General features: G+C 42.3%; 1 protein-coding gene across 6 annotated transcripts in view; it reads right to left on the bottom strand.

The window, feature by feature from the left end:
• dop1a (DOP1 leucine zipper like protein A) overlaps positions 1-19,767 on the bottom strand; it is a 626,666-nt gene that overhangs the window by 169,122 nt on the left and 437,777 nt on the right. For all 6 annotated transcript variants that reach the window (XM_059648463.1, XM_059648464.1, XM_059648466.1 and 3 more), the window contains 2 exons: positions 11,009-11,283; positions 2,830-2,982 (listed from right to left, as the gene is read on the bottom strand). In XM_059648463.1, the coding sequence (XP_059504446.1) occupies positions 2,830-2,982; positions 11,009-11,283 (428 nt within the window). The remainder of the gene's footprint in view (positions 1-2,829; positions 2,983-11,008; positions 11,284-19,767) is intronic.

Genomic DNA, 19,767 nt, shown 5'->3' with positions numbered 1-19,767 from the left:
ACAGCGCAGTACAGGCCCTTCGGTCCACAATGTTGTGCCAGGGAATATTCCTAATCCTATAACCTAACCTACATTCCTCTCAATTCACTGCTGTTCATGTGCATGTCCAGCAGTCGCTTAAATGTCATTAATGACTCCGCTTCCACGATTACCACTGGTAAACTATTCCATACACTCACAACTCTGAGTGAAGAACCTCCCTCTGACGTCTCCTCTATACCTTCCTCCTAACACCTTAAAACTATGACCCCTCGTGGCAGTCAATCCTGCCCTGGGGAAAAGTCTCTGGCTATCGACTCTATCCATGCCTCTCATTACCTTGTACACCTCGATCAGGTCACCTCTCTTCCTCCTTCTCTCCAGAGAGAAAAGTCCGAGATCAGTCAATCTCTCCTCGTAAGTCAAGCCCTCCAGTCCAGGCAGCATCCTGGTAAACCTCCTTTGCACCGTCTCCAAAGCCTCCACATCTTTCCTATAATAGGGCGACCAGAACTGGACACAATATTCCAAGTGTGGTCTCACCAGGGTTTTGTAGAGCTGCAGCATAACCTCGCGGCTCTTAAACTCGATCCCCCTGTTAATGAAAGCCAAAACACCATATGCTTTCTTAACAACCTTATCCACCTGGGTAGCAACTTTGAGGGAGCTGCGCACTTGAACTCCAAGATCCCGCTGTTCCTCCACACTGCCGAGAATCCTGCCTTTAATCCTATATTTAACATTTAAATTCGACCTTCCAAAATGCATCACTTTGCATTTATCCAGGTTGAACTCCATCTGCCATTTCTCAGCCCAGCTCTGCATTCTGTCAATGTCTCGCTGAAGCCTGCAGTAGCCCTCCATACTATCAACAGCACCTCCAACCTTTGTGTCATCAGCAAACATACTAACCCACCCCTCAACCTCCTCATCCAAGTCATTTATAAAAACTACAAAGAGCAGAGGCCCAAGAACAGAGCCCTGCGGGACACCACTCAGCAGTGACCTCCAGGCAGAATACTTACCATCTACAACTACTCTCTGCTTCCTGTCAGCCAACCAGTTCTGAATCCACACAGCCAAATCACCCTGTATCCCATACCTCCTGACTTTATGAATGAGCCTGCCGTGGGGAACTTTATCAAATGCCTTGCTGAAGTCCATGTACACCACAACCACTGCTCGACCCTCGTCAACCTGTCTCGTGACCTCCTCAAAGAACTCAATAAGATATGTGAGGCATGAACTGGACACAATGGCAGATGGAGTTCAACCTGGATAAATGTGAAGTGATGCATTTTGGAAGGTCGAACTTAAATGGTGTAATGGTTTCACTGAGACAAGATTGAGAGGGGGCTGGATTGGCAGCTCAATATTCCAGGATACAGGGTCTTCAGGTGAGACAGGGATGGAGGTAAAAGAGGAGGAAATGTCGCAATATTAATCACAAGATCAATTACAGCAGTCAGGAGGGGTGAGGGATGACATCTTAGAAGGTTCCTCAAATTAAGCTATATGGGTTAAAAACCGAAGAGGAACAATCAATTTCTGGGAGCATACCACAGGTTCCCTAAAAGTTTAAGAGAAATAGAAAAGCAGATACGCAGGCAAATTATAGAGAAGCGCAAAAGAAATAGTGATCATAGAAGATTCTAACTTTTCTAACATTAACTGGGATAGTAATAGTGAAAAAAAGTTTAGAGTGAGCAGAATTCTTAAAATGTTCCCAGGAAACTCTTTAAGCTAGTGTGAGGAAGGTGTTACAAGAGAGTTGGTGGTCTTGAACTTAATTTTAGGCAATGAAGTGGGCAAGTGGTTGAAGAATCAGTGGGGGCTCAGGTTGCAGACAGTGATCACAGCTCTGTTTGATTCAAGATGGTTGTGGAAAAGGGCCAGAATGGGTCTGAAATCAATGTTCTAAACTAGGGGAAAGCTGATTTTAATAAGAAACAAGAATGATTTGGCCAGACTGGACTGGGAGCAGATATTCCTCGGAAAATCTATGTCATAGCTGTGGGGTGCTTTCAAGAAGGGATCAAGAAGAGCACTTATCCAACATGTTCTAAGAAAGACTAAGGATGGGAACAAAAAATCCTGTCATCCCTACATATCGAGAGACATAAAGGATTGGAGAGAGAGAAAAAGGGAGGCTTTCTTCTTTTCAATCCCAAGGAATGGGATTGACCGAGTTCTGATGAAGGGTCATTCAACCTGAATGTTGACTCTGATTTCTTTCCACAGATGCTGCCAGACCTGCTGAGCTTTTCCAGCAATTTCTGTTTAGGTTGTTATTGGATTGACTTGGTTGCTCTACAGAAATTAGGATGAGCTGAATGACCTCTTTTGATACTATAAATGATTCCGTTATTCTTGCATCTGGTATCTCTCGACTTTTACTGCAAAAAAGTGATATTTTCAAGATATCGGTGAAGTATTTATTCCTTCCAATTTGATGTTAATTGGCTTGCTTTCAATGATGCATTTGTTCCTCTGAAGTTGGTAGTAATGTTTGAGTCGATATATCAAGGTAACATTAGGTCTTTTATTTTCATATGCCAGGAACCCCATACCTTCCTCAGACATGAGCAAAGGGTGCTAGCCAATTTTTTCCCTATGCAATATAATGGATACTCTTTGGGCTAGAATAGTGCATGCACTTCCTAACCCCTATTTAGAAGCCTTCACAGTTATGTAGAATTTGGTAAAAACAGCTCAATTACCAGAGCCCAACATCACTCCATGAACAGTAAATCCTGTAGTGGTGAACACAGCATAGAAGCAACAGCTAAATAATTACTTCAGACAAGCCTAACAGTACAAATGCTCACATCTTTAAGGATATCTTCATACCTTGTCTTTATGTAAGAGCTGCTGACTAATTACATCTTCGCAAATGCTGGAAGATGGGACGAGATTATGCAGTTGATAAAACAGTTCCACACTTCTCTGATAATATTGTGGAGTTTTATCCCCCAGCTGATTCCAAAGTATCTCTGCCACTTGCTTTAATAAGGAAACAAAAATAAAAATTGACAATTATATTTTAATTTTCAATGATATATAACACAGCACGTCTTCAGACTTAATGAGTACATCTCAAATGTAGGTGGTACAGTACAATACTTTTCAAACTGCATTTAGAGTCATTGAGTTCTTAGTGCAGGGTATGCTTTTACAAATTTCAGAAAAAGGTGAACTTAGTCATTCCATCATATTGCTGCTAGCTTTGTCCTGACAGCAGTTAGTTTTTAAAAATGTATTCTTTCACTAGGTGTGGACATCATAAGCACAATCTGCATTTCTTTCCCATCACAGAGTGCCCTTCAGAAGGGGGCAGGGAACTATATTTATTTACTGAATGGTTATTTAACTAAATTTAAATTTGACCACTGCATGTACTCAAACCCATGTTGCTACAGCAATAGCCTGGGGGTCTTGATTACAAGTGCTGCAACATTATCACTGGACCACAATCTTCTAATTTGCATGCACGTCCCCAGTATTTTTATTCGGTACAAAATCTGATTATTGCATCATTAGGCATTTGTGAATGTACATCCTTAGCCTTGGAAATTTTTTCCAACCTCACAGTCACAAATCTGGATCTACTGAAGATTCTATGTCATATGTGGTCATCTCAGCCATACTAATAAGCCATTTGAGTGTCTTGAGTTTTACTGTAACCAATTTACACTGTCCCGAGCTCCTTTCTATGCTTGTAAAACCTTGTAAAGCCAGAGCACTGCATTATAATTTAAAGTGTACATTCACATCTTTCACATAAATCTTTCTCTGATAGATCCAACAGCAATCCAAGCAAATTCTTTAGATAATGCCAGATATGAATAATCAAGCTGCTTACTTTCAGGTTAAAGAGAACATACAAAAATAGTTACATTTGGTCCTGTAATTGAATGTTTAGCCTAACTTTGCGTAAAAATATATCAACAATTTGCCATTCCCCCCCAAAAACGCTTGGAGTTTTTACAAGACAATTTCCAATAGTTCTCCTTTGCATGCCAGGCTTCAGGCAGACCTTTTGCCTCACTTCCTTACAGCATTCTGCTTTAAAAACTTCCATGCTACTGCGTGTTTTAATTCTCAGTGTACACAGCCAAAAATTGGTGGCCGGTAAGGCAGCAACTGCCACTCACTTACAAATTTCATATAAAAGTATTAACCAAGGCACTAACAAATGACTAATAAAAACACAATCATCAAGTAGTATTTTGAATTAGGAAAAAGAGACAGCTGGTCCTTTGCAGAAAGTAGAAAATATTTATCTACATATGCAGAAAACTTAAAACAGAAGTGAATACTGTAAACTCTCAAGTGATAGTCAATCTCGTATAAAAGTCAGATCTCTACTTTTAGCCCAATTTAATTTTTCTCATAGCTCACATATGAATCAAGTGCAACTTCTGGCCCAAGAAAAACAAACTCTTTCTACTTACCACCTGAAGTCAAACTCACCTAAGTGCAAAGCTACTCATTCACAGAATCATACAATAGAATAGCATTGATAGTAAGGGATTTCAACTTCCCCCAACATTAATTAAAGCTAGTCAGAATCAGAGTCATACAGTTATACAGCATGGAAACAGATCCTTCAGACTAATTCGTCTTCACTGATATCCTAAACTGATCTAGTCACATTTGTCAGACTTTGGCCCATATCCCTCTAAACCCTTCATATTCATGCATGATGTATTTTAAATGCTTAACTGTACTCATCTCCACCGCCTCCTCTGGCAGCTCATTCCATACACAGCCCATCCTCTGCATGAAAATGTTGCCCCTTAGGTCCCATTTAAATCTTTCCTCTCTCAGCTTAAACCTATGCTGTCTAGTTTTGGACTCCCCTACCCTGGAAAATGATCTCAGCTATTCATTCTATCTGTGCCTCCCATAGTTTTATTGCCCTCTATAAACATCACGCCTCGGCCTCTGACATTCCAGGGGAAAAAAATCCCAAGCTATTCAGCCTTTCTCTAAAAAGTCACATAGAGGTAGTTCTCCCATAATACGACAGTTGTGTTCTTTTGTGACCTCATGTTATGGAAACTTACCAAAAACAAAATTGTGCTATAGGGAAATCACTACAGAAGATAGCCGCACCTGTACAGCAGAAATTTTGCATTACCCAAACAGCTGCCACTATTCATCAGAGATAACAAGGTGTAGAGCTGGATGAACACAGCAGGCCAAACAGCATCAGAGGAGCAGTGAGGGTGACGTTTTGGGCCTAGACCCTTCTTCAGAAGACCCTTCCACTACTGACCCTTTTTCTGAAAAAGGGTCTAGGCCCAAAACGTCAGCTTTTCTGCTCCTCTGACGCTGCTTGGCCTGCTGTGTTTATCCAGCTCTACACCTTGTTATCTCAGATTCTCCAGCATCTGCAGTTCCTACTATCTCTACTATTAATCAGACGTGTTACAGCCAATTCGCATAAACATGCATGCAGCAGAGCTACCTGTACTTCTGAATATTTAGTTCCTAGCTTTGATTTCATCATAATCATGTCTTTGAAACGACTGTAAGATTGTACAAATTAACCTCTATTTATTCTATCAAGTCATTTTCTATGTCCCAAATACCATGCGCATTTAAATCAAAGCAAAATTCTTAGAATCCATCAAGGAGAGGTTTTTAAGCCAGTATGGAGAAGTTGATAAAAGAGAGGAAGTGACCCTGGACTTAAATTTTGGTAATGAAGCCAGACACGTGGTCAAAATATTAGTGGGAGATCTTTTTGCAGGCAGTGATCGTAGCTCCATTAGATTCAAGATTGTAGTGGAAAAGGACAAAGATGGGCCTGAAATTAAATTTCTAAACTGGAGGAAGGCTGATTTTAATAAGATCAGGTATGGATTGGCCAGGAGCTGACAGATTTATCTAAAACTATGTCAGAGTTGTTGGATGCATTCAAGGAGGAATTAGGTGCCAATAAAAACAAAGGATGGTAACAAGAAATCCTGAGAGCCCTGGATAGCGAGGGATATGCGGAATTGGATAAAGAACAAAAGGGAGGTTTACGGCAGACATCAAAACAGCAAAAACCCTAGAGGAGCACTGAATGTGCAAGGGGAAACTTAAAAATTAAGTAAGAGAGCAAAATATTTCAGAGAATTTTCATAGAACCCTTTCAGTGTGGAAACAGGCCATTCAGCACAACAAGTCCATGCCACCTGCCCGACCAGCATCCCACCCAGATCCATTCCCCTGCTCCTGCATTTCCTCTGTCTAACCCACTCAATCTAAACATCCCTGGGCACTATGGGCAATTTAGCATAGCCAATCCACTAACCCTGCACATCTTTGTACTGTGGAAGGAAACTGGAGCACCTGGGGAAACCCCATGCAGACACAGGGAGAATGTGCAAATTCCACACAGACAGTCACCCAAAGCTGGAATCAAACCCAGCTCCCTGGCACTATGAGGCAGTAGTGCTAACCACTGAGCCACCGTGCTGCCTAATCTACACATCCCTGAATATCTGGCATGCTTAAAATAAGAAAAATCTCCAGGGCTGGATAAAATGTATCCCAGAGCTGTTCCATGAGGCAAGGGCAATAGCATAGGCACTAACAATAATTTTCCAATTCCTCTCTGGCTGTAGGGAAATTCAGGACAGCCAATGTAGTACCGTTATTGATGAAGGAAGCAAAGGATAAAAAAGGAAACTACAAGCCAGTCTAACCTTCACACCTGACCAGTTTGAAGCAGTAACCAGATATGTAGATGAGGGAAATGCATTCATTTTCAGCAAGGCTCTGGATAGGACAGAGTGATAGCAAAGGTAAGAACTCATAGAATCCAATTAAATTTGGCTACTCGGATCTAAAATTGGCAGACAGCAGAAAGTGATGATGCAGGGCAGTTTTGTGACTAAGTCTATACCAGAGTGGTCCCACAGGGATTAGTTTTGGAGCCCTTGCAGTTTGTGGCACGGAGGTTATTGACGGACTGGTCAGATGGGTTGATCCGTGGTAAATAGAATTCAATCCATGATGTACATGGGCTAGATAAACTAGACAAGGGAATATATATATAAAGTTGCACCTTGGAGATTGCCAAGGATCAGAGGGGCCATCTTGTTCATGTCAACAGTGCCTTAATGCAGTACGGCTGGTAGATAAAAAGATAAAGGCTGTTAGTGGGATATTTGCCTTTATTAGCTGAGACATAGAGCTCAAGGAGCAGGGAAGTTATGCTGGAATTGTATAAAAAATGGTTTGGCCACAGCTAGAACACTATCTGCAGTTCTGGAATCCACATTATTGGGGTAATGGGACTGGAAAGGGTGCAGAAGAGACTTATCAGGCTGTTGCCTGGACTGCAGACTTTCAGTTTTTTTTCTTAATTCATTCATGCAACATGGGAAATGGGCATCATTCCCTGGCCAGCATTTATTGTCTGTCTCTAGTTGCTCTTGAGAAGTTGGTGGTGAGCTGTCTTCTTGAACTGCTGTAGTCCACTGTCTGTAGGTTGGCCTACAATGCCTTTAGGGAGAAAATTTCAGGATTTTGACCCAGTGACAGTGAAGGAATAACGATGCATTTCCAAGTCAGGATAGTTATTGGCTTGGAGTGAAACTTGCAGGAGGTAGTGTTCCCATGTATCTGCTGCCCCTGTCCTTCTAGACGAAAGTTGTCACGGGTTACAAGGTGATATTAAAGGATCTTTAGAGAACTTCTGCAATACATCTTGCAGATTGTATACACTGCTGCTATTGAGCATTGGTGGTGGAAGGAGTGGATGTTTGTGGATGCGGTGCCAACAAGTCAGCTGCTTTGTGCTGGATGATGTCAAGATTGTTGATTGTTGTTAGAGCTGTGCCCCTCCAGGCAAGTGGGGAGTATTCAGTAAACAGGCTTTGAGGACTTAGGAGGTAAGTTACTTGCTGTAGTATTCCTGGCCTGGAATCTGCTCTTGTAGCCACTGTGTTTATGTGGTGAGTCCAACTGAATTACTGGTCAACAGTAACCCTAGGATGTTGACAGTGAGAGATTCAGTAATGGAAACACGATTCGGGGGCAGCACGGTGACTCAGTGGTTAGCACTACGGCCTCACAGCACGAGGGACCCGGGTTCGAATCCAGCCTCCGGTAACTGTCTGTGTGGAGTTTGCACATTCTCCCCGTATCTGCGTGGGTTTTCTCTGGGTGCTCCGGTTTCCTCCCACAGTCCAAAGACATGCAGGCTAGGTGGATCGGCCATACTAAATTGCCAGTAGTGTTCGGGGTGTATGGGTTATAGGGGGATGGGTTTGGGTGGGATGCTTCAAGGGGCAGTGTGGATTTGTTGGGCTGAAGGGGCTGCTTCCACACTGTAGGGAATTTAATCTAATGTCAAGGGACAGTGGTTAGAATGACTCTTGTTGGAGATGGTTATTGCCTAGAATTTGTGTGGTATGAATGCAACTTGCCACTTGTCAGCGCAAGCCTGGATATTGTCCACCCTGCTTCAGTATCTGAGGAGATGCAAATAGTGATGAACACTGTGCAATCATTAGCAAACATCTCCACTGCCAACCTTACAATGGAGCATTGTTGAAGCAGCTGAAGTTAGATGGGCCTCGGACACTACCCTGAGGAACTCCTGCAGATATGCCCTAGAGCTGAGACGACTAACCTCCAACAATCACAGCGATCTTCCCACATGCCAGGTATGAATCCAACCAGTGGAGAGTTTGCTCCATGGTACCAATTCATTCCTGCTTTGCTAGGGCTCCTCAATACCACACTTGGTTAAATGTGGTCTTGATGTCAAGGGGTGTCACTCTCACCTCACATCTAGGATTTAGCTGTTTTGTCCATGTTTGAACAAAGGGTGTAAAGAGGTCATGAAATGAGCAGCCCTCGCAAAATAGCAACAGTGGTTAGCACTGCTGCCTCACGGCACCAAGGACCCAGGCTTGATTCCAGTCTTGGGTAGGTGCTTGTGTGGAGTTTGCACATTCTCCTCATGTCTGCAAGGGTTTCCTCTGGGCGCTCCAGATTCCTCCACCATCCAAAGACATGCAGGTTGGCTGTTTTGGCTGTGTTGAAAACATGCAGGGTTACAAGGATTGGATGGGAGGGTGGATCTGGGTGCTCTTCAGAGGGTTGGTGTAGACCCGATGGGCTGAATAGCCTTTTTTTGCACTGTTAGGATTCTGTGAAACCCAAACCAGGCACCAGTGAGCAGGCTATTGCTGAGCAGGTGCTGCTTCATTGCACTGCTGGTAACACCTTTCATCTTAAAATGGCCTTTTCCAAAATGGCAGTGCAGTATGGCTCCTCAGCTGGGTCTCATCTGCTCCATCTGTTTATTTTCTTTCTTTTCCTCTCTTTTGTGCTTTTTTCTTCCTTCTTTCTTCTTGATGACATCCTGAACTCCCAGCCTCAGCAAGGACCTTGGCGCTGGCAGGGACACAGCATGGTGATCTCTTGGCCCGTGGTGTCTGCCTTTCAGCCTAGTGCACTCATCTCCTGGTGGCCTGGTGTGGCGGTCTCTTTGCCCTGCACGGCCTCAGCATGGACCTCCAGCCTTAACATGATTCTAGAGCAGTTCCGCAATCTTGCAATGAAGCCTGGGGCAGTCGGGAGTCAAGAGCTAATGCCGACTACAAGCTAGGTGCTGGCATGAACGGGGTTGGAAGAATTGTTATTCTGAACTTTTTATTTCTTTATTTTTCTGAGTCTTTTCCCCCTAAGAACCTGTACTTAAGAATCTGCACCGAAGCACCTTTGACCCTAAGATGGCACTGTAAGTGGCAACTTGTAAACTTTTCACTGTACCCAAATGAGTACACGTGACAATGAAGTTAATTCTAACTCTAAGAACAGAGATTGGATTGACTGGGGTTGTTTTTCTTGGAGCAAAGGAGATTTGCAAAGTGGGGAGATGTCATGATTGAGGTGTATAAAATTACGAAGGCCCTAGATAGGGTTGACAGGAAGAAACTTTTTCCCTTGGTGGAAGGATCAATGAGAGCGCAGATTTAAGTTAAGGGACAGAAGGTTTAGAGCGGACGTTAAGAAGAAACGTTTTCACCCACGGTGGGAGGGGGGGGTAGGAATTTGGAACTCACCACATTTAAGGGTGGTAGAAGCAGAAACCTTCAAATCTTTTAAGAAGTATTTAGATTTATGTTGCAAGGCCAGGCACACAAGTCTATGGGCCAAGTGCTGGGAATGGTTTTATAATGGTTGGGTGGTTGTTTTTGACCCAATGATTTAAAAGGGCTTTTTATGTGCTGTAGACTTACATGACTCCATTGAAGGCAGCTGCTCCATGTGTCAGCACATGTAAACATGCACTGTCAAGGTTACCAACTCAGTTGTGACTGCTACGTTGCCACCAGTCCCACATTCTAATATAACAACATGCAATCAAGAAGGAACATCAAATATACAGTCCGGATGGAACTTAAAGTTGTTGTGATTTCAAAGCAGACAAGTAATTGCATAGCAGCCGGAATGTTTAAGTTATTGAAGGAAAACGTTAGAGGAAGCTCTCTAAACAGCTTACGCAAATGTCTAAAAATAAACATGCAAACAGAGGCATGTGGCCACAACAGGGAAATGAAGTCAATGAATATTGCCAAAACAGGCTCATCTTCTCATGGATCTATCAGAATCTTTGCCCTGAAACAATCAGGAATATTGTGCATTGTAGATTTTAAACTCAGGCCTAAATGGATTACTAAATTTATGGAGTAAAACAATTTTATATTGCAACAAAAGTCCAGGATTTCATGGGATCTCCCACTGGAATTTGATGACAAGTTAAATAGCAAAACCATGGGAAAGTATGGACTTAACCCCCTACTTGTGTAAGTTACACCCTACTTTTTGGCTTAACATTTGGTCTCAGGCTTTTACACGAGTATGTAGCGTACTTAAATAGTAATCACAGAAATACTGAAAATAATCAGACTCTCTGACAGAATCTTGACAAGAGGAACAGAGTCAATGTTTCAGGTTTAGAGATAATGTTTCAGGTTGTAACCTTTCACCAGAACCAGTCTTCCCTTGTACTCACCTTGAAAAATTCAGTTTTTTGAGTGATATAGATGAGATTTCCTTGTGTAACTGGTGGCATGATGACAACAGCCACTGTTCCCTGGCTCGGACTTCTGGGCTGTGCAGACTCAAGGTTGTTCAGGTTTTCTCCACTAACAGCAGCAACCGACTGAGTTAGACCAACTAAGTCAAGTACCAATGAAATGGCAACACTCTGAATGCTGAAATCACTGGCAAAACAGCAGGCAGTCATGAGGGTCTGGAGCCAGACTGGGGGCTTTACCTGATCAAAATCTAAAGAAATCAAAATGAAACTTCAAGTTTACTAACGAAACCTTAAATGAACAATCCAAAAGCTGCAAACTAGCACTGCAAATTACTGTCACATATATTGAAGTAGTCATAAACAAAATATAACAAGCAATTAAAGTTATTCTTGCTCACTTACAACTATCTACGTAACAGTAAAAGCCTATCCCTTCCGCACAGATATGGTGTGCAATGGATAAGATAGATCTTATTTACAAAAACTGCTGTTCAGCATGCAATATCAGAAAATAACTTATAAGAACAGCCCAATGAGCCTGTTCCACTAATCAATTAAATCTCCTTAGATGAACCTGTCTAATAAAAGAATCTTAGTTAGAAATAATTATACTTCAGGGTCAAAATGCTGAAGCTTCAACAGTGTATTTCTAACTTGAAGCTAATAGAATGACAGACCAATACTTAGTACAATATTTAGTACATGATTGCAGTGCAACAATGAATGTGGTACCCTAGAATATATATCCATGTAACAATTAGTTCCTATATCTTTACATCTTTGTCACATGGATATATAATCTAGGATACCACATTCATTGTCGCACTGCAATCATGTACTAAATAGCAATGTATTGGTCTAACATTCTATTAGCCTCAAGTTAGAAATACACAGTTGAGGCTTCGGCATTTTGACCCTGAAGTATAATTACTTCGAACTAAGATTCTTTTATTAGACAGGTTCATCTAAGGAGATTTACAAATAATATAACACTGTTTTCTCTTACCACCACAGCTATATGGTGAAGAAAGTTCCAGGCTTCGATTTCCTTCACCATGAATGGAGCTGTACTAATTTTAAGATCATATCATAATATTTTCAATTGCCACTTGGAATTTTAACTCTCCGATACCCTTTAACTCTAAGATACCCTCCAATATTTTGAGTGGCACTACCAGCATGTTATTGAGACAAACTTCAGATTTAATATCTCAAAACTGGACATCCATGAGGTGCTGTGAGCCATTAGCAGCAGTACTCTGATTAACCATAATATGTAACCTCGTGGCCTGACATATCCCCATTCTATCATTACCATCAAGGTGGGAGATCAACCCTGGTTAAATAAAGAGTGTAGTAGCAGCACCAAAGAAACCTAAAAATGGTGAAATTACAACACTTATGTGGCAAACAGTGTGCATTGGATATGGCTAAGACATTCCACAACTATCAGGTCAGATCTAAATTCAGCAGCGGTACCATAGCCAGTTGTGTAATCAAAAAAAAATAAAAAAAACTAATAGGGGCAGAGGCTCCACAAATATTATCTCAGCACATCAGTGCAAAAGAGGAGGCTCAAATACTTGCATTCATCTTCAACCAGAAGTGCATGGTGAATGATCCATCTCGGCGTCCTCCTGAGGTGCTCAGAATCCCAGACGCCAGTGTTCCACCAACTCAATTTACTCCACGTTATAGCAAGAAATGGCAGAAGGGACTGCAAAGGCTATGGGTCCTGGCAACATTACACCAATTTACTGAAGAATTGTGCTCAAGAGTCACTCATGCAACTCCCCTGCTGTTCCAATATAGCCAAAACACTGAGATTTGCCCATAATGTGGAAAATTGCCCTGGTTTGCCATGTACACATGCAGGAAAAATTCAACCTGGCATATTACCACCCCGTCATTCCATTCTGTATCAGCAAAGTGACAGAAAGGGTCAACAACAGAGGTATCAAGTGGCACCTCAAAGGAATAACCTGTTCACTAATATTCAATTGGATCCTACAATGCCACAAAGCTCCTGACCTCATTATGACCTTGGTTCAAGAATGGACAAATTACCAGAACTCCAGAGGCGTGATGACAGGAACTGTCTTTGACATCAAGACTAAATTTACGAACTGTGGCATCAAGGAGCCCTAGCTATAACTATTGGAAATTAAAAGGAAAAACATCTGCTTGGTGGAGTTGTACCAAGCATAAAGGAAGATTGGAATGGTTGTTGGAGGTCATTCATCTGTTCCCCAGGACACTAGTAAAAGAGTTTCTCAGGGTACTGTCCTAGCCCCAACCATCTTCAGCAGTTTCATCAATGGCCTTCCTTCCAGTATAAGTTCAGAAATGGAGTTGTTTGCCGATGATCGAATAATGTTCATCAACATTTACAATACTTCAACTGCACAAGCAAGCTCTGTCAATATGCAGCCTTGAACAATATCCAGACTTGCGTTGATAAGTAGAAAGTAACTACAACACCACACAAATGCCAGGCAATGGTCACTTCCAACAAAAGAATCTAATCATTACCCTTGGACATTGAATGATATTACCGGATTGAATCCCCCACTGTCAACATCCTGAGGCTTACTAATATCGAGAAACTTAAGAGATCCAGGTACATAAATATAGTAGCTACAAGAGCAAATCAGAGGCTAGGAATTTTGTGAGATACTCACCTTCCATATCCCTGATCCTGTTCACTATCTAAAAGGCACAAGTCAGGAGTATCACTGTCAGGTGGATCACTGATCCACTTGCCTGGATGACTATGGCACCAACACCACTCAAGAAGGTTTGATACTTTCCAGAATAAAACAATCCACTCGTGTGGCATCCCAATCCACCACCTCCAATATTCATTCACTTCAGCACTGACATACAATGGCAGCAGCATACAGCAATTATAAGATGCGCAGCAGGAACTCACTAGGGCTGCTCTGACAGCATCTTCCTGTGTTCTGTACCACCTAGAGGGAAAAGGGCAGAAGGTATGTAGGAACACCACCACCAGCTGCACAAAAAAACCTCCAAGTCACATAAGATACTGACCTGGAAGCATATTGTTGTGCGAAGACAGAAATTGTTGGCAAAACTCAGCAGGTTTGGCAGGATTTCTGTGGAGAAAACGAAGTGAATGTTTTGAGTTTAGTGATTCATCAGAATTAATAGCAGCTGGGGAAAAGTGCAATTTATGCTGAAGGCAGGGTGAGGGAAGTGAATGGATAGCTGGAGACGCCCAAAAAGAGAGATATAAAAGGGGTAGGGATTCGAAGGAATCATTGAACAAAGAACAAAGAAAATTACAGCACAGGAACAGGCCTTTAGCCCTCCAAGCCTGCGCTTATCCAGATCCTCTCTCGAAACCTGTCGCCTATTTTCCAAGGATTTGTATCCCTCTGCTCCCTGCCCATTTGTGTATCTGTGTAGATACATCATAAAGGACTCTATTGTGCCCGCTTCTACCTCCCTCCCTGGCAACACGTTCCAGGCACCCTCTGCATAAAGAACTTTCCACGCATATCTCCTTTAAACTTCTCCCGTCTCACCTTGAAATCGTGACCTCAAGTAATTGAGTCCCCAACTCTGGTGGAAAGCTTCTTGTTATCCATCCTGTCTATACCTCTCACGATTCTGTAGACCTCAATCAGGTCCCCCCTCAACCTCTGTCTTTCTAATGTAAATAATCCTAATCTACTCAACCTCTTTTCATAGCTAGTGCCCTCCATACCAGGAAACAGCCTGGTGAACATCCTCTGCACCCTCTCCAAAGCATCCACATCCTTTGGGTAATGTGGTGACTAGAACTGTACACAGTATTCCAAATATGGTCGAACCAAAGTCCTACACAACTGTAACATGACCTGCCAACTCTTGAACTCAGTACCCCAACTGATGAATAGAAGCATGCAGCGTGCCTTCTTGCCCACTCTACCGACTTGTGTTGCCACCTCCAGGGTACAACGGACCTGAACACCCAGATCTTTCTGTGCATCAATTTTCCCCAGGGCTTTTCCATTTATCGTATAGTTCGCTCTCGAATTGGATCTTCCAAAATGCATCACCTCACATTTGCCTGAATTGAATTCCATCTGCCATTTCTCCGCCCGACTCTCCAATCTATCTATATTCTGCTGTATTCTCCGACGGTCCCCTTCACTGATACTCCACCAATCTTAGTGTCATCTGCAAACTTGCTAATCAGACCATAAATACCTTCTTCCAGATCATTTATGTACATCACAAACAACAGTGGTCCCAACATGGGGAACACCACTGGTCATAGTTCTCCATTTTGAGAAAATCCCTTCCACTACAACTCTCTGTCTCCAGTTGTCCAGCCAGGTCTCTATCCATCTAGCTAGTACACCCTGCGACCCCATGTGACTTCACTTTCTCCATCAGCCGATCATGGGGAACTTTATCAAACGCCTTACTGAAGTCCATGTATATGACATCCATAGCCCTTCCCTCATCCATCAACTTTGTCACTTCCTCAAAGAGTTCTATTAAGTTGGTAAAAACATGACCTCCCCTGCACAAAACCATTCTCCCTATCATTAATAAGCCCATTTTCTTCCAAATGTAAATAGATCCTATCCCTCACAGTATCTTCTCCAGCCACCTCCCCACCACTGACGTCAGGCTCACTGGTCTATAATTTCCTGGATTATCCTTACTACCCTTCTTAAACAAGGCAACAACATTAGCAATTCTCCAGTCCTTCGGGATCTCACCTGTGCTCAAGGATGCTGCAAAGATATCTGTTTAGGCTCCAGCCATTTCCTCTCTCGCTTCCCTCAGTAACCTGGGATAGATCTCATCCGGACCTGGGGACTTTTCCACCCTAATGCCTTTTAAAATCCCTGACACTTCCCCCCCTCCTTATGCTGACTTGACCTAGAGTAATCAAACATCTAACCTTAACCTCAACATCTGTCATGTCCCTCTCCTCAGTAAATACTGATGCAAAGTACTCATTAAGAATCTCACTCATTTTTTCCGACTCCTTGCATAACTTCCCTCCTTTGTCCTTGAGTGGGCCAACCCTTTGTTTAGTTACGCTCTTACTCCTTACGTATGAATAAAAGGCTTTGGGATTTTCCTTAACCCTGTTTACTAGTTCAACTGCCAGCCATTTTGCAGGCAGAAAGTATTTGATGGAGAGTTATTATTGGGGAATGCACATTTTCAATCAGTGGTGGACAACTGTAGTGCTTCATCTAATCCGGAACTGACAGATATCTTTCTTCCCTCTTTTGCCACAGGTGAGGTCCCAAAAGACTGGAGATTAGTCGATGCTGTCCCATTGTTTAAGAGGGGTAGCAGGGATAATCCTGGAAGTTACAGACCTGTGAGTATCACATCACTAACAGTGAAATTGTTATAGAAGATTCTCACGGTCAAGATCTATATGCATCTAGAAGCAAATGGGCTTATTAACAAAAGGCATAATGGTTTTGTGCAAGGGAAGTTGCCTCACTAACTTGATTGAATTGAAGATGATTGATGAGGGAAAAGCGGTTGATGTTGTCTCCATGGACTTCAGTGAAATTTTTGACGAAGTCCCTCATGGCAGACTTGTACAAAAGGTGAAGTCACATGCTGTCAGGGGTGAGCTGGCAAGATGGATACTGAGCTGGCTTAATCATAGGAAGCAGAGGGTAACAGTGGAAGAATGTTTCTGGACTAAAGGATTGTGACTAGTGGTGTTTTATAGCTGGTCTACATAAATGATTTGGAGGAAAATGTAGCTAGTCTACTTAGTAAGTTTGCAGATGATACAAAGATTGGTGGAGTTGTGGATAGTGCAGATGATTGTCAGAGAATACAGCAGGATATAGATCAGTTGGAGGATGGCCAGAAAAATGACAGATGGAGCTTAATCTGGACAAATGTGAGGTGAAGCATTTTGGAGGGTCAAGAACAGGTAGAAATTATACAGTGAATGGCAGAACCCTTAGCAGTATTGATATGCAGAAGATCTGGGTCTACAGATCACCGAAGGTGGCACCGCAGGTAGGTAAGTATGTAAAAAAAGGCTTATGGCATGCTCACCTTTAATGGAAGGGGCATTGAGTGTAAGGATAGACAAATAATGCTACAGCTTCACAGAACCTTTTGGCCACACTTGGAATGGTGCATACAGTTCTGGTCACCACACTACCAGAAGGATGAGGATGCTTTGGAGAGCATACCAAAAAGATTTACCAGGATTTTGCCTCGTATGGGTGATTTTAGCCATGAAGAAAGGTTGGGTAGATTGTGTTTGTTTTCACTGGAATACATGAGATTGAGGGTTGACCTGATAAACTTATAAGATTGCGAATAGCATGGATAGAGTGAGAAGTATGAGGCTTTTTCCCAGGGTAGAGGTATCAATTACTCAGGGACAATTTTTGAGGCCATTTTTCATACAAAGGGTGGTGAGTACCCAAACACGTTGCCAGAGGAGGTGGTGGAAGCAGACACGAAAGCAGCATTCAAGAGCACTTGGTTGAATACATGAATAGGAAGGGAACAGGGGATACAAGTCCTGTAAGTGAAGACAGTTTTAGTATGGAAGGGAAAATTGTGTTCAATGCAGGTTTGGAGGGCTGAAGAACCTGTTCCTGTGCTGTATTATTCTTTTGCCTATTATACTCACTAGCTTGATTTGGGGTTCAGCAGAAATATTAGAAGTCTGGAGATTACTATCTCCATTACGTTCATCCAAATTCTTCGATTCATTTTCTGTGGGCTTAGGAATATTTGTTCTTTGATCCTAAATTTATATGATTGTAAATATTGTTTTGAACTGCAATGAGACCAGAGTCAGTTGAGGTAAGGGAACCTTTAACTTCATTTAAGAAACATCATACTGCACCTTCATCCTGCAATAAGCATGTGACAAAGCAAGAACATGTGAGATTGAATCATTTCCTATGATGATGTAGATTGTCACATATTAGGACTTCACAGACTGTAAATGTGTTTGCAACACATTTAGGTCATGAAGAAAAGCACCTGCCATTTTGGAGAGGGAAAGGCAAAGGGAGAGGGGCACAAATTGGACTTCCCAGACTGTTACATTGCAACTCTATATAAACAATAAATTAAGTTTAGATGTAATCTGTGTTAGAAACAAAATCCTAAATGAAACATCCTAATTGATCCAATAAAGGAATTTTAATAATAAAAGACCCCCACAATTCTTGGCATCGCCTTCAACTTTCTTTTTTACAGTTGCTCTAGGGATGTGTGCAAGTAGTGATGGACATATGGGATATAGTGTCATTAATAAAGCATTTAACAAGCAATAATCCCTGTGAGAAACCTGACTCTCTGCCCAGCAGAAGCAAAAAAAAACATTGGTCCCAATATCTTTTTCTGAAGAAGGGTCCTGACCCAAAATGTCAACTTTCCTGCTCCTCTGATGCTGCCTAGTTTGCTGTGTTCCTCCAGCTCCACACTGCATTGGCCCAATGGATAAGGTGACTGCTGTCCTAAGGCAGGGATTGGGGGCTCATGTCCCGTCTGAGGTGCATTGAGTTCTGCTGTGAAATGCTGCTTGTGTTTTTGAGGGCCACACAAGTGGCTCAGTGGTTAGTACTGCTGCCTCACAGCGCCAGGAACCTGGGTTCGATTCCACCCACGGGTGACTGTCTGTGTGGAGTTTGCACATTCTCCCTGTGTCTGTGTGGGTTTTCTCCGAGTGCTCCAATTTTGTCCCACAGTCCAAAGATGTGCAGGCTAGGTGGACTGGCCGTGCTAAATTTCCCGTAGTGTTTAGGGATGTGTAGATTAAAGTGGGTTATAGGGGAATGTGTCTGGGTGGGGGGAGAAGAGGGATGCTTTGATGATCGTTGTGTACTTGTGGGGCCAAAGGGCCTATTTCCACACTGTAGGGGTTCTATGATTCTAATATCAAGATAGGGTTCGCCAGACTATTCATGCAATTCCGCCACAAAACCTGTCATAGCCCATGTCATTCAGGCTCCCATAAGACTCCACCCATAATGTACTTGCAAATGGAACAATATATAAAGTCAGCTAGTTTGAGAACTGAGATGGGAAGCTGAATGATCCACAGCTTTCTAAGAATGAGACAAGGTACGACAAAGCACACACAAAACCTTACACAGCTAACATCAACGAATGGTCAATTAAACAACCCATAGGAGGAGGTTCCCTGAACATAGCCAGGCTCATTGCTGGCAGAATATAATGTAAAATGCAAACATCTTCAGCCAGAAGTGCTGAATGGGTGATCCATCTCAACCTCTTCCTAAGAAATCCAACATAGACTTTTGCCAATTCAATTAAATCCAGGTGACATTAAGAAAGCTGAACACAGTGGATATGCAGAAAAAGCTATGCATCAGAAAACCTGTACTCCACACTGAGGTGAGCCACGAGCTAAAATATCCCAGTATGGCTGCAATACGATTAAAAATTGCTCAGGTATTTCCCAATCACAGAAAGCAGAACAAGTGTGCTAGTCAGTTAGTGAAGTAAGAAACCAAAGCCAGTCCTTATTTGGAACAGACTTACATTGAGTGCAATGTTACAAATCTGTCCTGACTTTATTCCACATCAATATCAGCAAGTGTCCCCTTATACTCAGTCTACATCTTCCACCTTTGTGTACTCAGTAATTCACAATAAAAATAAATTTTAAACAATTTTTCCAAATTCCATACAAAGCATTGAGATGCCCTACAGGGCACTCAACAATTTCTTTGTTTCAC

Source organism: Stegostoma tigrinum, chromosome 9 (assembly GCF_030684315.1).
Source record: "Stegostoma tigrinum isolate sSteTig4 chromosome 9, sSteTig4.hap1, whole genome shotgun sequence".
Taxonomy (NCBI): domain Eukaryota; kingdom Metazoa; phylum Chordata; class Chondrichthyes; order Orectolobiformes; family Stegostomatidae; genus Stegostoma; species Stegostoma tigrinum.
This window is presented reverse-complemented; position numbering and strand designations above follow the sequence as displayed.